Source organism: Meriones unguiculatus, chromosome 20, assembly GCF_030254825.1.
Source record: "Meriones unguiculatus strain TT.TT164.6M chromosome 20, Bangor_MerUng_6.1, whole genome shotgun sequence".
Classification (NCBI taxonomy): Eukaryota; Metazoa; Chordata; class Mammalia; order Rodentia; family Muridae; genus Meriones; species Meriones unguiculatus.
This window is the reverse complement of record NC_083367.1, coordinates 54,046,414-54,068,709: the sequence shown is the minus strand read 5'-3', so window position 1 is coordinate 54,068,709 and position 22,296 is coordinate 54,046,414. Positions and strand designations below refer to the sequence as shown.

Here is a 22,296-nt window from a genome sequence, read left to right as displayed (position 1 = left end):
AAAGATCTGTTTGGATAGATGACTCTCTTTGCCTTTAACAACATCAGTTTAATTTTCTATAAGTCATATATTTCATGAAAGAAGATTATTTGAAAGAATATTTTATAATCTAGATATAGAAGAAATTATTAAAGAAGTAAGACATTAACAAGTGATTAACAGGATTGCACATATGCTCAGTTACAATCCCCCAAAGCGAAATTCAAAGTCTTTGTAACTAAACCATTAGGTTTCCATAAGGGAAGAAAACTCTGCATGAAGAGTAAAATTCAGCAACTCATAATATACAACAGTCTCAAGTTTAAACTAAGGTGTCTCAGGTAACAGACATTTGGTCTTGTGAGGCATGACAACTTGTACAATGCAAAGTATGCATACTGTGTTTAAAACCAAGACTCCAGTGAAGCTGTGAGATGGATGTGGGTGAGTGCTGCCTGGAACACCTCGGACGCTTTATATGGTTGATTTGATTTGGAAATAATTTTTGATGATTATATATTCAGAAACTCTTAATATGGAGAAGAAATGGATATACCTGCTTTGTTTTTGCTGGCTGTAACTCCTTCTCTACCATGGAGCTGAACACATGGGCCTCCCCTTCACAGGCATGGATCAGCTCAGGGAGGCATTCAATGGATGTTCGGCACCTAGCATGTGGGCTTGTTACAGGTGCTTTCCATTTGCTACGAAATAATATACAAGAATAAAATAATTCACTCACAGCCAAAGGATGACGGCAGCTTTAACAGTTATTTTAATGTATATGTACATATTGTAGGTCACTATGCTAACTTTTAAATGTCACACACTGTTCTCTAAGCCATCTCTACTATTACATGAAATATAAAAACTGTAATTCACACACAATCTCAGCAAACAGTTAGGTTTCACAGACAGTGGAAATTTACATGAACACAAGCCACCACAATCTTATCATAAGATATGAGCTCGTACTTGTACTCTTAACGGTTTCCAGAAAACTGGATTGAACTTTCTAGGCCCCAGGAAGTTCCCATAATGGATCTCTAGGTCCCTTAATATGCCTTCTTCACTGCTGAAATTCAGCTTTTGTAACATTTAATAATACAGGGAAAGGATCCTGAGAAAGCCAAGACACACAGGCGTGTCTGCTGCCTCTCATCACTTGTTACTGGTATGGAATGCACGTGTGTACCTGTTTTAGGGAAATCCCATGGTAGACTGAAATATCTTAACTTGCCATGGAGCCCAATATATTTGGAGTTAAATAGCTTGACTTTTCTTTCTTTTTCTGGTATGAGACAGGGTCTCGTTGCTTAGGCTACCCTTCACCGTGATATGTGGATGAGGATAGCCTTGAACTCCTGATCTTCTTGCCCCCAATTCATGATTGCTATATATACTAACAGGACTGGTTTATATAGTGCTGGGTATTAAACTTAGGGCTTCTGGCTTGCTGCATTCTATAAACTGAGCTACATCTCCAACCTATGACTGAGGTTTTTCTTTTGTTATTTTTATAGGCATCTAAGGACTGCAACCCCTTTCCCAGCTGATAATTTATAAGAGGCACATGATGCCAAGCATCTAGCAGACTGTTTTGTTGACTGCAGGATTATGAAACAAGATTTTGGCTGAAAAGTGTCTCTCTACTGGTGTGAAACACTGGTGTGAAAGAAATATTTCATTTAAATACTGCCAACTTCCATGTATTATGTATTGTTTTTTTCCTCTGGCTAAAATATTTATAGCTATTACATGACACCTAAGACTAACTAATTTGATGCTAAGATAAACTCTTTTTTTATGCACTTTTGAGATCCTAGTATATAAAGCAATATTTACAAATATTTTGTACATGCACAATTTTCATTTGAAAACAGACTTTAAATTCCTTAACTCTCTTGTATAATAGCAGAAAAGTGGCAATTTATTTTGTGTTTGACCACAAAGAATGTTATCAATGTCTTCTTAAATGGGGATTGATATTGTAGGGGAATAAATTAAATTAAAACAGACACATTCAACCAATGCTGAAAATGGAAAAGGATTTACAGAGGAAGAAGTCAAACGTGCTATTCATTTTGGAGCTGGGACTCTAATTCCAAGTGAGGATATTCTATTTACAACCCACAATTTTCTACCTCTGGAAAATGGTTAATTTTAAAGGAATCAATGGCTTAGGCAACACATGAACTATAATGGCTATATACAGTTAGAGAAACTGAGTGCCTTTTGTGGCTGGTGTGTAGCACAATGGTAGGGCTCAAGCATGTCATGTATGAACCACTGGGCTGGATCTCAGCAGCCCCTGACCCCATTTAAAAACAAAAACAAAAACCAGAATTGTTTTTAAACTAAAATAATTACATCCACACAAAAATTACCTGAAAAGGTGAAGATGGTGCTGTTCTATGTTTGGTATTGTCAGAAGAGAAGAGTCCTTTAGCCATCGGCCTTGGATCACCATCTGAACCAGGTGGGTGATGTTCAGAGCAGTCACCAGCCAGGCCTGGCTTGCAGCCACATCCAGCATTGCCTGGATAAGATCAGGCATCAAGTCTATCAGTACACTTGCCTTTGTACGGGGAATCATGTTAGCAACAATGACAACAATAACAACAACAAAAAGTAGGAAAACCAAGTATTATATCTTAATATTCTCTGTATCAGAAGAGGTACTAAAAACTGAGCTACAGTAGAGTTGGGGAACAAACTGAACTGCACAGGAGTGTCAACTACAAGCATTTGAGGACACTAAAAGTCAGAAAATATATTACTGTTCTCCAATAAGACAAACATTTACTTTGAGTAAATGCTTGCACAACTCACTATATCAAGAGCATTGAAAGCATAAATTTCAGTCTTTCAAGTATAAAATCAGTAACTGGGAAATATGTTTTCTTATTAAAAATGTATTTTCCTGAAAGAGCAGGCTGAGGGTACAGGCTGCCTGTTAATGACAATAACATACTGTGTGGGCAACTGCCTATGGTTTATGTGTAGTGATAGAAGCAATCCATATTAGTCTATACATCTAATCTAATGTTTTATGGACAAACAAAAGGCTGCATTTGCTTAAGGCAAAACTAAACAGTGAAATCTTATTTAAACAGAGAAGTTTACACAGGCAAAGTGATTTCAATTAAATTAGATTCCAGAGAATGCTGACTGAAAGACATGTAAGCTAATATGATATTGGGCAATTATATTACAGTTTTAGGACGGTAGTAACTTGTTTTGGAATGTGCCTTGCAAACTATTAAAGTAATTCTTTAACAGTAAACATGCAACTGAAAGTAAGACATTACAAAATGTATAAAATCTGTTTTTAGAAATGATTTTTAAGATATGTTAGTATGTGCCATACTATTACTCTGTGTTCTATAATTCATAAAAGTAAAATAATTAGAAAAACTTGTCAAATTAAATCTCCAATCATTTTATGTACAAGGCAGGGAAGTGGGCCAGGGTCTCTGGATAGGATGATTGGTGTGACAGAATGATCACACTGGTCATTATCATCTGTTGGGATGCTAGCTATATACCAAAAGCCTGGACACAGATATATTTACCTGTGTGTATACATGTCTGTGACATGTGAATGTTCATGCACACGTGAATTCATCTGTAACTTCAAGAAACACTGTGTAAGTTGTATGAGACAAATGGGTTATTATGAATGCTATGTGGAAAATAACTTAGTTTACAAATCACAACACTTGAGAACAGCTAAGACTTTAGGACAGAAAACGGGAATAAGCCACTGCACTAGTGCAATATAATGATGCTTTTAGAACTTGTAATGAGGACTAACAACAATTTTTGATAGTTTGTATTGTAACTTGACCGGAAATAAATTCCAGGCCAAAAGCTTAGACTTACAGTTGGATGGATTAACCATATGTTTTTAACTTTGAAATTTTCACTATGAAGTTGAAAGATTTCATAAAATTTATGACCATTTCCACAAGTTTTCATTGTATGATCCAGATGTGAAAATATAACAACAAAAAACATACAAGGTAAGTGCTTATGTAAAGGGAAAGTCCTATCGTGAACTGAAACTCATTTTCATTTGACAGAAAAGAAAGGGATGATAAAGGTTTTGCAACTGCACAAATGTGCAGAACTGAACACATCTGTCTGTTAGCCACTGCCTAGCGTCAGTATTCTCTCTATCCCACTGTTTAGCCCGCATCTTCGCTGTCTCAGAAGCCTCCATTCATTCCCATTCAAACCCTTTAAGTGTAAAACTTGTGAGTTTTTTTAAATTTATTTATTTGTTCCAATGTATTCACTTTTTATCCCAGCTGTAGCCCCTTCCCTCATCCCCTCTGAATCCTGTTCTCCCTCCTTCTTCTCCCCCTATGCCCCTCCCTTAGTCCAATGATAGGGGAGGTTTTCCTCCCCTTCCATCTGACCCTAGCCTCCCTATCAGGTCTCATCAGGAGTGGCTGTATTGTCTTCCTCTGTGGCCTGGTAAGGCTGCCCCCACCTCAGGGGGAGGTGATCAAAGAGTAGGCTACTGAGTTCATGTCAGAGACAGTCCCTGTTCCCCTTACTAGGGTACCCACTTGGAGACTGAGCTGTCATGTGCTACATCTGAGCAGGGGTTCTAGGTTATCTCCATGCATGGTCCTTGGTTGGAGTATCAGTCTCAGAAAACAGCCCTTGAAATCATGAAATTTGCAGGCAAATGGTGGGAATTAGAAAACATAATTCTGAGTGAGATATCTCAGAAGCAGAAAGACACACATGGTAGATACTCACTTATAAGTGGATATTAGACATATAATATAGGATAAACATACTAAAATCTGTACACCTAAAGAAGCTAGGCAAGTGTTTTGTAAATACAGCTGCTGAGTTTGAGTTTCCTAGGAGACAGTAAGCTGCATCACTTTCTTAAAAACGATGAAAGCACTCCTCAGTCTGTGTCTAAGCCTTGTTGATTCACAAGAATGACTCCTTTGATAAAAAAGACTAGACGGGAACGCATGCGCTCAGTGATGGAACTTAAAACTTTTTATGACAAACTGTATGCCAAATTGTAAAGATTAGATATTAAGAATTAAGTTTTCAATTCATTAAAAACATGTGAGAAAATAAAAAAAAAAAAAGAAGCTAGGCAAGGAGGTGGCCCTGGGTAAGATGCTTAATCCTCATTTAGAAAGTCAAACGGGATGGACATCAGAAGAGGGAGAAAAAAGGGAACAGGACAGGAGCCTACCACAGAGGGCCTCTGAAAGATTCTACCCAGCATAATATCAAAGCAGATGCTGAGACACGTAGCCAATTTGGGCTGAGTGCAGGGAATCTTATGAAAGAAGTGGGAGATAGAAAGACCTGGAGGGGACAGGAGCTCCACAAGGAGACCAACAGAACCAAAAAATCTAACCCAATTTTTAAAATACTCATTTTATTTTTTACTAAAATGAATTTCTAAAAAGGTAAACTAATCAATTACTTCTTCTAAATATTCTCAATGACATCACACCATGTATTGAAAAAGAACAGACAAATCTTTGCCTATCAGTCAAAACCCCTTTAACTACTCTCTTTTCTCTCGTGTCACCTTGCCCACCATGCTCTCAGTAGAGTAATACAAAAAAGCAGTATGTCTCAGATTTACATATTAACTGTTAATGTTAAAAAATGAAACAATTATTTTTACCTTACATACTTCAATTTCCCACTATCCTTTCGAACCTCCCTGATTCTTCCAGATAGGGATGGGCTCATGTGTTGCCTCTGCCTTTACCCTCAAGGTACCTGATCATTATCTTACAGGGAGTCTCTGTTTACGTATTGTCCTGTAAACTAGATTCTTTGTCATGAGAATTTGCAATTATTCTTTGTCACTCAAATAATGTATTCAATAAATGTATTGAATAATTGCATAATGTATTCAATAAATATTTGTTTTATTAAAGTATAAGTAATATACTTTAATAAAGTATAAGTATATATAATTTCCAACTATACTGATAGTATTACTAAATCATTGAAAATATATTAAAGGTGGTATAAAATAAAACACCAACTTTGATGTCAGAAATAGACCTGGATTCCCTCATCCTGTCTTTTTGTTTTGTTTTTTGAGACAGGGTTTCTGTGTGAGCCCCAGGAACTCACTCTGTAGATTAGGCTGTCCTCACACACATGAGATGTGCCTATATCTGCCTCCTGAATGTTGGGATTAAAGACTCATACCACCTCAGGCTTGGGTTCCTCCCCCTCCCCTTTTAAATGTTGCCTTCCACTGTTTTATATTTTCATTATTTAATTTTTTAAAAAATTTTATTTTATGTGCATTATTGTGAAGATGTCAGATCCTTTGGAATTGGGGTTGCTGGGAACTGAACTCCAGTCTTTTGGAAGAGCAGACAGTGCTCTTAATCACTGAGCCATCTCTCCAGCCCTCATTAATTAATTAATTTAAATACTTTACAGCCTGATTACAGACCCTCTCTCTTCCTTCGTACCTCTCAGTTCCACCCCCACACACCCCACTCCCCCACTTCCCCTCCTCCTCCTTAGAGAAGGGTCCAACCCATGCTGGCATATCACAGCCCAGCAGAACTAAGCACATCCTTTGCACAGTGAGGCAGACAAAGGGGTCCAGCTAGGGGAAAGGGATTGGACCCCAATTTTCTCTTATTTACTGTGGAGCTGAGGTCCTGTGGAACAGAGAAGAGCTGGTCTGTTGTGAGAGTGAGGTTGAGTCATGCATCTAGAAAGCAGTAGGAGTGAGGACCACTCCCTTCCCTGCCCAGGGCCTGCATGTCCCTGCTTGCACATAGCCTTTTGGGACCCCACCTCTGCTATCCTTGAGGTGGTCACATAGCCTGGTGGCCAGGTTACAGGTTAAACTTCCCCTCTCCTTTAAAAGAACCATGTCCAGCAAGCACCTGGAATTCTGTTTTGTGCAAATAAGGCATTCTCAATACCTTGGCCCCAGCCAATGATGTACATTCATCACAAAAGCCTCTACCCACTCCTCAAAGGTTTAACAGCCATTGTTTCCCTCAATTAAATGAGCTGCTCTATGAAGTTGCCTTCTGAGAAGTGTGCTTCTCATCACCCATCATCACCCTCAGCCATTCCTGCCTTGTTTTTCCTCTTTGGCCACTGCTCTGATTGAGGACTATCAAGCTGTTGGGGTGGGGGAGGACTAGGAACGACAGTTTACCACATCTACATTTGAGAGTCACTTTGCACTACTGAATCCAGAAGACATTTTATGGTAGCAAAGAGAAAATACATAACATGAGGTCCCCAGTAGCTGCATAAGAGAGAATAATGAACAGAGACCCATTTAAACATCATAAAACAAGACCCCACCCCCCATTAGGGAATTCCATTCATCATTCTGATGTCCACTGCTACACAGGGTACGAGGAGCAGATGCATGGGCTGAGCATCAGGAGAGGTTTACAATTCCAGAAAAATCAAGGAACAAGACTAAGGACCAATCTTGTTGTAAATGAAAAACTGTGAGATGTCAGTCTGGTTCTCAAGTGGAGTAGGAAGCCATGCTAAAGACAGAAGATTGAGGATCCTGGCAGCATTATGACTGAGCCTAGAAAGGGCTCTGTGTCATACTAGCTTACAGTAATCTTTCCCAGGTTACTACTGAGTTTATCACAGAGATCTGATAGCCAAGCACTATACTGAAGAGACACAGCTAAGATGATTCTGAGCACAGGGAAAACCATGAAAGGGGGCTGAGTCTTTTATAGGATGTTCTCTCACTAAGCTGGAATCTGTTGTCATTGATTGTCATCTCTAGCTATGGGGGAATGAAAATGAGATTTTTTAGTACTGTATTCATTTTTTTAAAATTGGACACTGAAGATCTTGTCATAATAGAAATGTAAGGATGTCTGTTATCTACTGAAGAGAGCTGGACTGGAAGTGAGAGGACAAATTTAGTTTGTGACATCTTTTAATGGAGATGGATCTATGAAGCCAGATGTGCTCCTGAGCTGGAGAAAGATTCACAGGGAGTAGAGGGTAGGGCTGGGCTCAGAAATCTAGAACACAAAGTGGACAGCCAGAAAGTAACAATGAGCAGCACTGCTAACAAAGAAAATTAACGGAGCAGGGGCAGGAGCAAGACTCAAAAAGGTAGGAGAGGGTGGCACTGGAGGCCATCTGAGCCTCTAAGACACTGGAAGTAACGTGTGATTAGAATAGACATTTGCTTGCTATTTGTCAAACAGTCTTTTAGTAACTTTTTATGTGACATTAAATTTAAGCACATTTTAGAGTGGCTCAGAGAGAGAAAGAAACGTATCTAAGACTACAAAGCTTTAGAAAATAGATCTGGTTAGGATTCAAATTGTGGGGCGCTTGGCTCCAAAGGTATTATTGTAATTAGTATAGTACACAGCCTATGGAATTCAGAATAAAGTGGAGGGTTTGTGGAATTTAAGTGGTGTTGTAATTTAGAAAAACAGATTTTTATAAGGAATGTTCATATTAGATCAAATGGGATTTCAAGGATGTTTCTCTAGGAAAGCAAATAAAATCTTGTTTCAGTATTTGTTATAAAATGGTTCCAGGATTCTGAAAGATGCCAACCAAAACCTCTCGATATTTGTCTCTTATTTAAAATGGTAGTATTTATATATAATATATGCATATACTTCTCTATACCTTAAATCACATGCATATTATTTATGATACCTAATACACCATATTGCGAAAGTAATGACAAGAGAAAAAAGGCTATGGTCAGCACTGATGGAATTCTTCCAGTATTTCACTCCATGGCTGGCAGAACATGCAGACGTGAAAGTGCTGAGTAAGGAAAGCTGATGGGTACAACTTTCGCGCAATTCACCGACACCTGGCAGTGGCTTACAGCTGGTGTGGTATGTTAGAAAGCCCAGTGCTTGAGAGCTGTACCTCTTAAATTTAAGGCCCTGGGCAATTAGTTAATAATGGAGGTTCACTTTCCACATCTGAATAACTGAAAAGTTCTACCTTCTGCATAAGCTTTAATCTTTCAGCTATGAAGTGTGAATACAGATATAATGTATGTTTGTTTTTGTAACATTTGCTTTCTATCTTTTCTGGTGGACTCTAATATTTCTAAGGTCATTTCTAGTAAACACCAAATAAGCTGAAGAGACCATCCTGGGTCAGGGGATGAGGGTTACTGTTGATTAGGTGTGTGTACTGGGTTCAGAAAAGAAGGCCTTTTCTTGATCACTGATGATCTACAGGGCTAAGCAGAGGCCAAGAAAGAAAATCTCTGCAGATTGAAGGCAATAGCTCTTGCTAGAAGAAAAATGTAAGGGAACACAAAAATATTTAGAAGAACTGGGTAGAAGCAATGATAGAAAAAAAAAAATCCTGAAACAGACCTGCCTTCAACAGCATGACTGTAGTGGATTCAACAATAATTGGAGATTATTCGCAGCAATAATGAATAATTATGGCCTAAAAGCAGAGAATTCAGATGTTGATAGTTACCCATGGTAGTACGAGATTTTGGCTCACTCTGACACCAGTTTTAAAGTGAGCAGTTAGAGCACGATTGCAAGAGGCCAAGAACTAAACTAAAAGAACAGAAGAGGAGAAAAGATCTCTGTTTACAGTACTGGAAATGCTCAGTCGATTTGCCTGATAAAGACACTGTGAGAGAAGGGACTCAAGTGGAAATCATGCAAGAGCTGGGTGAGGCAGTGTGACATCTATCAAAGTGCAGGAGTGTGAGTCATATGTAATTATGATCTTTAACAGCCAATTGTTGAATCCACTGATAGAGCTGAAGATGGAAAACTATGAACACTATTTTGAGGAAGGTGGGGCAAATTTTAGTTTAAGAAATAGTTTAAAAAAATCTTAATAAAATTTTAACAGAAGCTGGCTCCATAGAAGGAAGTAGTTAGAGACAAGAGGAGGCTAGCTCATCTCTACAGGACAAGAAGAACTGTTCAACGTGAGTTTCAGAGATGAGGAAAACGAATTAGGTTGAATTAGCCTGTGTCTGCCTATGTATGAGGGAGGGAGCAAAACCAGAAGGAAGATGATGATGGAACAAAAAGGCAGACCCCAGAAGAGACAAGAGTATACACCCCCAAAGGCATTTCAACCTCAAGGACTTCTGAAGTGATTCATGGCATGCAAGGGTAAAGGAAAAGAGAAGGAACAACTTCAGCAAGATTTATTTAGCTGAAGGCATGCTTTAGGGTGTGGACCGGACTCACCTCAACATTCACTACAAATCCAGCAGAGGCATCCCTAAGTGTCTCAGGTTTGCTCTACACAGTTAAATTCAACTAGTTTTATAGTGGCAGAAAGACCAACTTATCCAATCTAATAATATTTTTCTTCTCACTCCTATGATAGATTATACTTTAAACAGCAAACATTTAAGTTTAGCAAATAATAGAAATCTCTTGCATTTATTATGAAAATACCCAAACACTGAATTACATAAAGTCAAATTGTGTGCCAACATTATGATGAAAATATCGGTAAAGTAGTATATAAATTGTAAAAACACTTCACAAGTAACCTAACTGAATCCTTTCCAATAGCAACTGTGAGAGACTGGGAAAGAGAAGCTTACAGAAGACCAGTGAATGTGTAATAACATCCACAAGAGTTATATGGGTGAAGATTAATCTCATTTTTCCCATTTCAGACCTGTGCTCACTGCATGAGACTCTACTACGCTGACTTACACACATGCTGCCTTATTTCAAAACGGATTTCAGTTGGCTCACATCTCCTTCCCACACATAAAAAAATGAACATTAAATCTAAGCAAAATAATGCAATTAAGTAATTACTGTCTCTATGAATACATTTTGTTAATACAAGTTTTAAAAACAAAACACTTGAATTGGCTTCAATCCATAGAGCTATATGTCAACATCAGCTATTTAAGCATTCTATTTTTTGAAACAAAACTCATTCTGGAGTAAAATAATCCAAAATAAAAGTGAACAGTGAGCACTAATACAGTTAAGTCAACTTCACTGTATGACAGAACTACTGACACAGAATAGTAAAGGAAAGCTGAAACCTCAACTTTAAAAAAATGAAATCTGTCGGTGTATGGGCTGCAAAATGTGCACAGAGCCCTGCCGGTGCCAGCCCTGTGCTCCTGCTGCAGCGCTCTGCAGATCTTCTCTTTTCCTTGACTTCCTCCCTGTTAAGAAAACCTTTCTCTATCCCACCACCTCTCTCACATATCTCCTGAGCGTAAAGAGATCACAATCATAATGAAGTCACCAGGCCAACATTTGAAATGGCAGGCAATGTTGCCACTTCTGCCTGAATTAAGTAACGTAAAGATTGGATCTTTGATTGGATCTTAAGAAATTTATTTCATCCAGAATGAGAGAAAATTACAATAATGTAGCGAAACAAAGTTAACTGTGGGGTCTCACGGAAGTACAATGACTACAGAACGATTACAGGACCAAAGAAAGTCTAAGGAACTGTCACAGGCCAAGAGAGACAGGAAAGTCAGGCAAATTCATACAGTATGTTTAATGATAGTATGAAGAGAATAAAAAAGATAATATGTAAATAACAAAGAACCCTGAATAACTGTGGATTTTGGTTAATAATAATACATATCAGCTTATAATTATAACAAATATATTGTACTAACATATGTGAGATGTTAATGTAAGAGGAACAGAAGTCCTAGGACATCAAAGGGACTGGTTGAAACTTTTTCTGGAAAACTTCCATTCAAGCAGGCCTGATTTTATTTTGCTTCCAAGATCAGACTTGAGTGAGTACATTCAGAGCAGTAAGGATTAGACAACCTTTGTTTAAAATATAAAGTAGTCTCAAATGAAAAGCTTATGGAAAACAAACAAACAAACACAACTAGAAACTCATTGCAGGAGCTTGTCAAAACTTTTGTTAGACTGTGAACAAACCCACTACTTAGCTCAAGAGTTCCTGCAAGTTTTGCAAGGATGAGAACACCCTTGAGAGTAGCTTTCTGGAGAGAAAGGCACATTCATTTAAAGGTTCATGTCATGTGAAGTGAGGATACAATATTTTATCAATAATTAAAATGCTGAAAGTACATTTATAAGATCTTTTTTCAATAGCAACAGTTGTTCATAGTAACTTTTCCCTGAACTTTGACCCCAAGAAGGTTAGCATTCAGGAAGCTCAGCTGCTGTCTAACAAACTTAATTAATCAAAAAGTCATTTCCGAGCTGTAACTATGAGTAAAAGCGCTTCAAGTGTGCTAGCAAGCCTACAAGTTAATCAAAATGCTAATGCAGTACAAATTAAAGTTGTGATTAACATTTCACAGTAGCTGCTTAAGTGAATTGATCACACAAATGGGTTAAGCATTACTCATTTCCTAAAGCCCCAACCGGGAAAAGGGTTGTTATGTGGGTGTGAGGAGAGGAACTGGGGATAGAAAGATCCTTCACAACAGCACCACACTGTCAATAAACCACCCCTGAACTGCCATATAAAAGCTTATAGCTACAGTTGCCCAGGAGGAAAAAGCTTTCCAAATTATATTATAGTCCCTGAAGGGCAATTGCTTGTAAATTCACAGGAGTAAATAAAGGTGTCTAACACCACAAAGCATAGACATTTGTATTAGTTTTGGAAGTGGTAAGCCAGCTGGCTCTACTGCATCCCCAGTAAGAATGATGCTTTGTTTTAGATGGTTTGGTCATTGTTTTGAAGAGCAAGGATGTGGCTCTCACTGGCTGGACTGAGTGTCCACTGCAGAGTGGATCTTTTCATTCGGAAGAATAAATGATTAACTTCACACAGACTGATCTGCTTTAAATCCTTAACCAGTAGCAAAACTTCAGCAAGCTTCTATGGCAAGAAGGGGCTCTTGGCCTGCCTGGCCAAGAAAGCAGCCTGAATCAGACCCCAGCTTGTTCTCTTATGAGTTTGATGACACCACATTAAAATGTGTATAGCAGTGGACTACACACATGTTGATAGAAAATTAAAAAATTGGCAGTAGAATTTTAAGTTGTGGAGAAATATGCAAACACACATATCAAATTCTATCCTTCCTACCAACTCCTAATACATAACTAGAGAGAAAAAAACTAAAATATTCATTTTCTTTGTTCGTGATGAATGGATATCTCCCACATGCCATATTTTTGCCTTATTCATCTTCCCAGACAGCCATGTTACAGCTATCAGAAGTTCCCAGTATACCTTAGACATGAAAATCCTCTCATACTGTTAATATTTCCTGACATAAATGTGCAAAACAGACATAATGTTTACATATAATCCACTTATCTTACGTTTATCAAAATGATCTGGAGAGATCTTCTGAAACTTATTGTGCTACCTACTTAAAGAAAATCTCATTTTGTCTAATTAGAAGCATTTAACATTTGAAAGGATTTAACTAAGAATACAGAAGATTCATCTAACATTTGTAATAGCAAAACATTCTTACAAGTATTGTATTAAGGATTATACCAAGTACTTCCTTTTTAAGCTTGGTAATACCTGGACTACTTTCACTGTTAATTGTACTGGGCTCTAAAGGACTAAACTCATTAAGATGACAGTGACATTTTTCAATGCATTTCCATCCACCAAGCCCACTCTAGTGAGCACCAGGTAAGCACACTCACCTTCCTCTACGGTGTTTGAGTCGTTGGGAGTCAAATATTTTTACATGTAATCTCCACAAGGCAGAAGCATTTGCTAATGAAATCTAGACCCAGCACCTTTATCATTATACTATTTTTTTTTCATTCAAAAGATTGTTTCTTTTTTGCATTTTCCACTTTTTGTGGCACTGAATGTAACTTGGTCATTTTCTCTTCTTGTCATACTCTAACACATGGAGCCATACTTGCAGAAACACACATATTGTTTATCCATTATCATACTTTAAACAGAGAATAGAACTAGGGATATAGCACAGTGAGTAGTGCGCTGGCTGGCCATAGTTTACCAGCCTCTAGGTGTGGCGCACTGCACAGGCTAACAGTAGATTCGTGGAGGCACACAGGCCTGTGACGTAATCCTTGCCACTTGCCACTCCTGAAGAGGAAGCTCAAGAGTCAGGACTTCAGACTCAGGCCTGCACTAAACTAGCTGGAGACCCACTGCCATGAGCTACATTACAGCCTGTTTTCAATCAAGAAAAGAAAAAGAAATAGATTGAAGATGATTTTATTTTCAGAATTAATGTGAGTTATAGAAAATACATTGGGTTATGTGATATATGGCATACATTTATTTATCTTATCAGAAGTTGCTATAAAAAAAGTCAATTACAAACAGGACAGACATCAGAAAGAGAAAACAGGGAATAGGACAGGAGCCTACCACAGAGGGCTTCTCAAAGACTCTACCCAGCAGGGTATCAAAACACATGCTGAGACTCATGGCCAAACTTTGGGCAGAGTGCAGGGAATTTTATGAAAGAAGGGGGAGATAGAAAGACCTGGAGGGGTCAGGAGCTCCACAAGGATAGTAACAGAACCAAAAAATCTGGGCAAAGGCATCTTTTCTGAGACTGATACTCCAACCAAGGACCATGCATGGAGATAACCTAGAACCCCTGCACAGCCCATGGTAGCTCAGTATCCAAGTAAGTTCCCTAGTAAGGGGAACAGGGACTGTCTCTGACATGAATTCAGTGGCTTGCTCTTTGAGCACCTCCCCCTGAGTGGGGAGCAGCTTTATCAGGCCACAGAGGAAGACAATACAGCCAGTCCTAATGAGACCTGATAGGCTAGGGTCCGAGGGAAGAGGAATAGAACCTCTGTTATCAGTGGACTGGGTGAGAAGCATCAGAGGAGATGAGGGAGGGAAGATGGGATTGGGAGGAGATGAGGGAGAGGGCTATAGCTGGGATACAAAGAGAACAAACTGTAATCAATTAAAAATAAATTAAAAAAGTCAAATTATTGTTTGGATCTTTAGGCTAAATAACTGTATCAGTGAACTTTAAAAGATGTGCTTTTGCAAATTCAATAAACTTATCTAGAGAAAGGTATATCATCATCCCAACACAACTGCATGTTCCCTTCCTCTATGCAGTTGGTTAAAATTACTATTTTTTTAAGCTAAAAAGAGATCTACCATAATATCCAGCTATACCACTCTTGGGCATATACTACATTCTACTTCAGAGATACCTGCTCATCCATGTTATTGCTGCTCTATTCATAATAGCCTGATACTGGAAACAGCCTAGATATCTATAACTTGATGAATAGATAATAAAAATGTAGTACAATTTCACAGTGGAATGTTTTTCAGTTATTAGGAATTATGAACTATGCAGTTAAATGGATGAAGGTTGAAACAATAATCATCCTAAGTAAAGTAACCCAGACACAGAGAGAAACATTACGCATGTTTTCTTATGTAGATATTACCGTTTAAACTTTAGATATGTGTGTTTCATCCATACATTCTGAATGAATGTAGTTAGTGAGGGGGCCATGGAGGAGGAGATCTTTCAAAGAAGAGAAAATAGACTATAGTGGTATAAAGGGATAAAGAGGAGGATCAACTGGACCGGGTAATGGGAGGTCAGGGCAGAGAGAATACTGGGAAGGACAACTTAACTAAAGGCCTTTTGAAAAGCCATAAGTAAACCTACTACTGTAGAATCTTCCATGTGTATATGGAATTTAAATGGACTTACCATATAATGGGACAACAATGCCCCAACTAGGCAACATATAATACCAAATAAAACTCCCAATACTATAAATTGGTTGCTTCTTTTTTAATCACTGGCCAAAGGTGTCCCAGACTCCCAATAAAACATTATAGGCAATTGACATTGCTATTGGTTACGTTCCACAACCTGATGGCGAAACCCTATGGAAGACATCACTTATTAAGTCATCAAACAGAAAAATTGAGCTGGTGCCCAATTAGAAGATTCACCCCTACTGACAAACATTCATAGTGCTGGAAGGTGATGTGCTTTTGGAAGCGAAATATAATCACAATAGTGACCTGCCTGTAAGAGATACCCACTGGAGTAGTAGTGGTACAACTTCTAATGACACATTGTATATCCACAGAGCAGAGCATCAGAGAAGCTTCTTGCATCAGATGGCACTTAACATAGAGATCTACAACTGAACAACACACACACAGTAAAAGTCTTTGGAGCACTCAGTCCTAAATGGGATGTTTGTATAGCAACCCTCCCCTCTCAAGGTTCATGAATCTATGCAGAAGAGGAGGCTGAAAAGTTTTAAGAGCCAGAAATGGTACGATTCTAAGGAAACAGCATTTTCCAAAAATAACAGGTTTGATCTTAATATCAGCTCACAGACACTGTGACAGCAAGCATAAGTTCAAACCAGAAAAAAAAAAAAAAAAAAAAAAAACCAGTATGGAGAATGGGAAATAGGCACAAAGCTCCCGTCTCTAACCAAGAAGCTATTGACAACTGACAGCTGCTAAGAGAGCAAAATCCTACCAATCCATGAGCACGGGAGATCTTTCCATCTTCTGATATCTTCTTCGATTTCTTTCTTCAGAGACTTGAAGTTTTCTCAAACAGGTCTTTCACTTGCTTGGTTAGGGTCACACCAAGGTACTTTATGTTATTAGTGGCTATTGTGAAGGGTGTTGTTTCCCTAATTTCTTTCTCAGCCTTTTTGTCTTTGGTATATAGGAGGGCTTCTGATTTTTTTGAGTTGATTTTGTATCCTGCCACTTTGCTGAAGGTGTTTATCAGCTGAAGGAGTTCTCTGGTTGAATTTTTGGGGTCGCTCATGTATACTATCATATCATCTGCAAATAGTGAGACTTTGACCTCTTCCTTTCCGATTTGTATCCCCTTGATCTCCTTTAGTTGTCTTATTGCTCTGGCTAGGACTTCAAGTACTATGTTGAAGAGATATGGGGACAATGGACAGCCTTGTCTTGTCCCTGATTTCAGTGGGATTGATTTAAGTTTCTCTCCATTGAGTTTGATGTTAGCTATAGGCTTGCTATATATTGCCTTTACTATGTTTAGGTATGTGCCTTGTATCCCTGATCTCTCCAAGACTTTAAACATGAATGGGTGTTGGACTTTGTCAAATGCTTTTTCGGCGTCTAAGGAGATGATCATGTGGTTTTTCTCCTTCAGTTTGTTTATGTAGTGGATTACATTGATGGATTTCCGTATGTTGAACCACCCTTGCATGCCTGGGATGAAGCCTACTTGGTCATGGTGGATGATATCTTTGATGCAGCTCTATTTGTAATAGCCAGAACCTGGAAACAACCCAGATGTCCATCAACGGTGGAATGGGTACAGAAATTGTGGTATTTTTATACAATGGAATACTACTCAAAAATCAGCAATCAAAAAGGAGGAAATCATGAAATTTGCAGGCAAATGGTGGGATCTAGAAAAGATCATTCTGAGTGAAATATCCCAGAAGGAGAAAGACAAACACGGGATATACTCACTTATATAGACCTATAAGATATGATAAACATAATGAAATCTATACACCTAAAAAAGATAATCAATTGAGCAGACATGGGGTAAGATGATCAATCCTCATTTAGAAAGACAGATGGGATGTGCATTGAACGTATGACAGGAGTCTACTGAGCGCATCTGAAAGACTCTAACTAGCAGTGTTTTCAAAGCAAAGACTCATGACCAAACCTTTGGCAGAGTACAGGGAATCATAAGAAAGAAGGGGAGTTAGTCTGATGGGGAAAGGATAGGAGCTCCACAAGGACCAAATATATCTGGGCACAGGGTCTTTTCTGAGACTGACATTCAACCAAGGACCATGTATGGATATAACCTAGAACCTCCACTCAGATGTAGCCTGTGGTAGCTCAGTAACCAATTGGTTTCCCAAAGTGAGGGGAACAGGGACTAATTCTAACAGGAACTCGATAACTGGCTCTTTGGTCTCCCCACCCCCGAAGGGAGGAGCAGTCCTGTTAGGCCACAGAGGAGGGCTTTGCAGCCAGTCCTGAAGATACCTGATAAAACAGGATCAGATGAATGGGGAGGAGGTCCCCCCCATCAGTGGACTTGGAAAGGGGCACGGTGGAGATGAGGAAGGGAGGGAGGGAGGGACTGGGAGGGAATGAGGGATCGGGACACGGCTGGGATACAGAGTTAATAAAATGTAACTGATAAAAAAAAATAAAATAAAAAAAAAAAGAGAGCAAAATCAGTTTTCTTCAATGGTATATGACTCTGAGCACATCAACTATAACCTAGATGAAGGCTCATGCTCAGGAACAGTTTCTCCAAACAAGGACAATGCATGGAGAGTACCTAAAACTAAAACCATGGCTCAGATGTAGCCCACAGACTCAGTCTCCAAGTGGGTTCCCTAGTAAGGGGAGCAGGGGCTTTCTCTGGCATGAACTCAGTGACAGGCTCTCTCTCCCCCAGGGGGAGTCCTAGGGGATGCAGCCTTGCCAGGCTACAGAGAAAGACAATGCAACCAGTCCTGATGAGACCTGATAGGCTAGGGTCAAATAGAAGGGGAGGAAAACATCCCCTATCAGTGGACTAGGGGAGGGGCATGAAGGAGAAGAGGGAGGGAGGGGGAGATTGGGAGGAGATGAGGGAGGAGGCCACAGTTGGGATACAAATTGAATAAATTGTAATAAATGATAATAATAATAAAAATGGGCATAGTAAAAAAAAGGAAGAGTTTCTCAATATCATTTATTATATTTTATAGTCAAGATGATCAAGAACAGGATTTCAAAGGTGAGGCCAGGGCAAACTGATCCCATAATTATATAATTTAGAAACCAGAATATACTGAAGTAGCCAGTGCCTGGACCAATCTGAGACCCACCCCATGGGAGAGTGCCAACTCCTGACACTATTAACGATACTTGGAATGCTTGTAGAAAGGAGACTACCATAGCTGTCCTCTGAGATGCTCTGCCCAACAGAGGGTAGAAACATTAAAACACTGGGCTGAGTGTAAGAAGTCTTGTGTAAGAACAGGGGATTAAGAGGACGCAGAGGGGACAGGAACTCCATAAGAAGACTAGCAGGGCCAACTAACCTAGGCCCAGGGGGGTTATGAGTCACCAATCAAAGACCATGCATAGACTTGACCTAGGCCCCTTACACATATGCAGACGAGGGGTAGGTTGGCTAACATGTGGGTCCCCTAGGAAGGGAAGAAGGGCCTGTCTCTGACATGGACTCTTCTGCCTGCTTTTCAGTCATTCCCCCCTGGTGGGGCTGGCTCGACGGGTCACAAGGAAAAAAGATGTTTTAAGTCCTGATGTGACCTGATGTGGTAGGGTGAGCTGATAGGGAGGGCTTCCCTTTTTTGAGGAGCAGGGGAGAAAGAAGAAGGAGAATGTGACCAGAAGAAGAGGAGGGAGAGGGCTAAGGTCAGGATTTGACTTGATGTGCTGGTCTGAGTTGGTGGGTGGAGAGCTTCCCCGTATCTGAGAAGTAGGGGCTGGGGGAGAGGGGAAAGTAGGGGTGAGAACAAGAGGAGAGGAGTGAGGGGGCTACGATCGGAATGTAAAGTGAATAAATAAAATAATTAATAAAAAAAAGAAAAAATATGTTGGAGTGATGTGGGACACTGGACTAAAATAAAGTTATTTGGCTAAATATGGGAAAGGAAAGTTTTATTAAGTTGTTTATGTAAGATAAATTTTATACATGATATTCAGGTAAAAACTATACTATTAACCAATTTATTTACAAAAATAAAAAATTACTTCATTTTATACCTTTCATGCAAGCCTTCTTGACCCCAGTGTTCATTAATTGTCATTGTGAAAAGGATGAAAAACTGCCACAGCAAACACAAATAAGTATCCAGGGCCACAGCTGAAAACTCAGAACTTTAACCCTGTAAAGCATGACTAATGAGGAATGTCAAATCAACTTCCTAGAGAGGCAGATCATGTGTTAGCTACAAAAGTGTGTAAAAAACACTGATGTGTTAGAGGTTACTCCCTTTGAATTTCTAACACCCCTGTTTACTTTAATTTTGTATGGTAACTACTTTTGAATAATAAAATGTGTTAGGTGTGGTGTCAAATGCTTTTTATTCCAGGAAGCAGAGGTAGAGGAGGAGCCAAAAGTAGAATTCAAGGCCAGCCTGGTCTACACAGTGAGTTCCAAGATGGTCTGGGCTACAAGAGAGGCCCTGTCTCAAACAACAATAACAAAAAATAAACAAAGTATAAAAAATGAGTTTAATTATAAAACACTCAAGCATTTTAGAATAGCATAAACAGAAAACAAAAAGCATAGTAAAACTGTTACCCATATAAGGGTGCTGTTAAAATCTCTCAATGAAGCCATTTTAGATTTTTTTCCTAGAAGAAACAATATATTTTTCACATATGTAGACTTTATCAATGGAACTGTTGGAAAATAAGATTATATGAAAGGTCCTAGGCTTTGAATCTTTACCATTTTAAAGAATGTCCTTGTAGCCTGTGGGGTAGTGAACACCTTTAATTCCAGGACTTGGGAGGCAGAGCCAGGCGGATCTCTGTGAGTTTGAGGTTAGCCTGGGAAACAAAGTGAGTCCAGGAGAGCCTAGGCTCTTGTTACACAGAAAGAATGCCCTTGTACATTAGATACAAAGGCACATCAGATAGACTTAATGTGCCTTTAAAAACACTTTTCAAAAACTACAGAAATGTTTAAAAATGTAAACTCTAGAAAGTCAAGATCTCTTATAATTCAATCTTGTCAATGCACATCCTTCACTTAAACCTATCCTCCTGCGGCTTCCCTTAGTCGGGGGTAGCCTCTTTCTTTCAGCTGTGCTGGAGAAGCCCCGAATCACCTTCAGTTTCTCATGCTAGCTAAAAACTCCTGTCCAGTCCCCTGTCACATTCAGCCAGCTCTTAAAAGAAGCTATTCAAGGACCATTAAGGATCCAACCAGTTCTCATCCACCACATTTATACTCCTCAATACTTCTTGCCTCACCCTCAAGCATTAAATGAAGTGGAAGTTTCTGGTTTCTCTGAAGACTCAGTTGAGTCATGTGATGTTTTACTAGAAGCTGCCTTGTGAGAGAGCATGTGATGTTTTGCTGGAGGCTGGCTTGTGAGAGGGCACTTGATGTTTTGCCATGATTTCTCTTGTGCGAGAGACATGACTTTGGCCAGCTGAGAACATTTGTGGGTAGACTCCCAGGAGAGGAGATATATGGAAGCCCAAGACAGTGGAAATCCCTTTTTGGGTTGATATCGCTGCACTGGTTTTTGTGCTTCAACACTTGACTTTGCAAAGAGAAATGTTCCAGAGAACTTCTCAGGGCAACCAAACTAAGTCTTGTGGCATTTGCTAACCAAACTAAGTCTTGTGGCATTTGCTAACTTGTCCTGATCTTCATTGTGCTGATTGGTGTTGCTGCTTGGTGTTGGCCTTTAGACTGGACTGCTGGGATCCTGATGACTGAGCTTGGTAATCCCCTAAGGACCCATTGACCCTAATTAGCAGGAAGTAGATAGGTCTACAGCCATTTTCCTTACTAATCTCCTGCCTAAGATGGGGGAAGGGAGAGGGAGGTAAAGGTTTTTAAGAGCCCTAAATAAAGTAGGTTTGGTGAAAAAAACCTAAGCCTGCAATTCAAGGTATGTAAACTTCAACTGGTAGGTCTTTAGACTCTAATGCTCATGATGATATGAAAAAGTTATTACAATACTCTTCCTCTCAAATTGCCTTACAACTAGGGGAGTTTTTCTTCATATACTTCAGTAAAAAAACATTACAACTGTAAAGGTAATTTTTATGTGTCTGATATAACTGTCATCTGGGAGGATTACTGCCTCAGTCTTCTAACCGAGGCCTAGTCCTGGATGCTGCTAGCCTCCGTACAATCTAATCTAGGCCCAGAATGTTTTCAGCTTCTGAGACTTACTGCTTAATAAGCTCACCCTTTCTTGTTATTTCTGAGCTCTGGGCTGCCTGGTTCAACTCAGCTGTTCTGGCTCAAACTCTTTTTCCAGTTAACTTATTCAATCTGACTTTTGTTTTGACCTCTGAATTGTTTTGTTTGGCCTCATACTAACTCAAGCAATCTTTTCGAATCTTCTGGCTCCTTCTCATTCTCTGGCACAATCTCTTTTCAACCTGTCTCTATATATCTGTCCTGGGAAAACTGTCTCCTCTCTTCATTGCCCCTTAAAAGAGCTTCCCTTCCCCTTCTCTTCTCCTGAGAGTTGGGCGTATCCTATTCTGTAAAATTTTTTTCTGATTTATCTATCAAGTTTTCTGCCATTCAATTAGAGATCACTTTTAAAGGGTGCTTCCTTTTACAAACTAACTTTACTTTCATTGCTTGGGATTAAAGGCATGTATCACCTTGCCTTGCAAGTT

General features: G+C 39.2%; 1 protein-coding gene across 2 annotated transcripts in view; it reads right to left on the bottom strand.

Annotated features, from left to right (window-relative positions):
• Ascc3 (activating signal cointegrator 1 complex subunit 3) overlaps positions 1–22,296 on the bottom strand; it is a 312,592-nt gene that overhangs the window by 10,471 nt on the left and 279,825 nt on the right. For both annotated transcript variants that reach the window (XM_060373328.1, XM_060373327.1), the window contains exons 38-39: positions 2,367–2,518; positions 536–683 (exon numbers count right to left, since the gene is read on the bottom strand). In XM_060373328.1, coding sequence (XP_060229311.1) covers positions 536–683; positions 2,367–2,518 — 300 coding nt within the window. The remainder of the gene's footprint in view (positions 1–535; positions 684–2,366; positions 2,519–22,296) is intronic.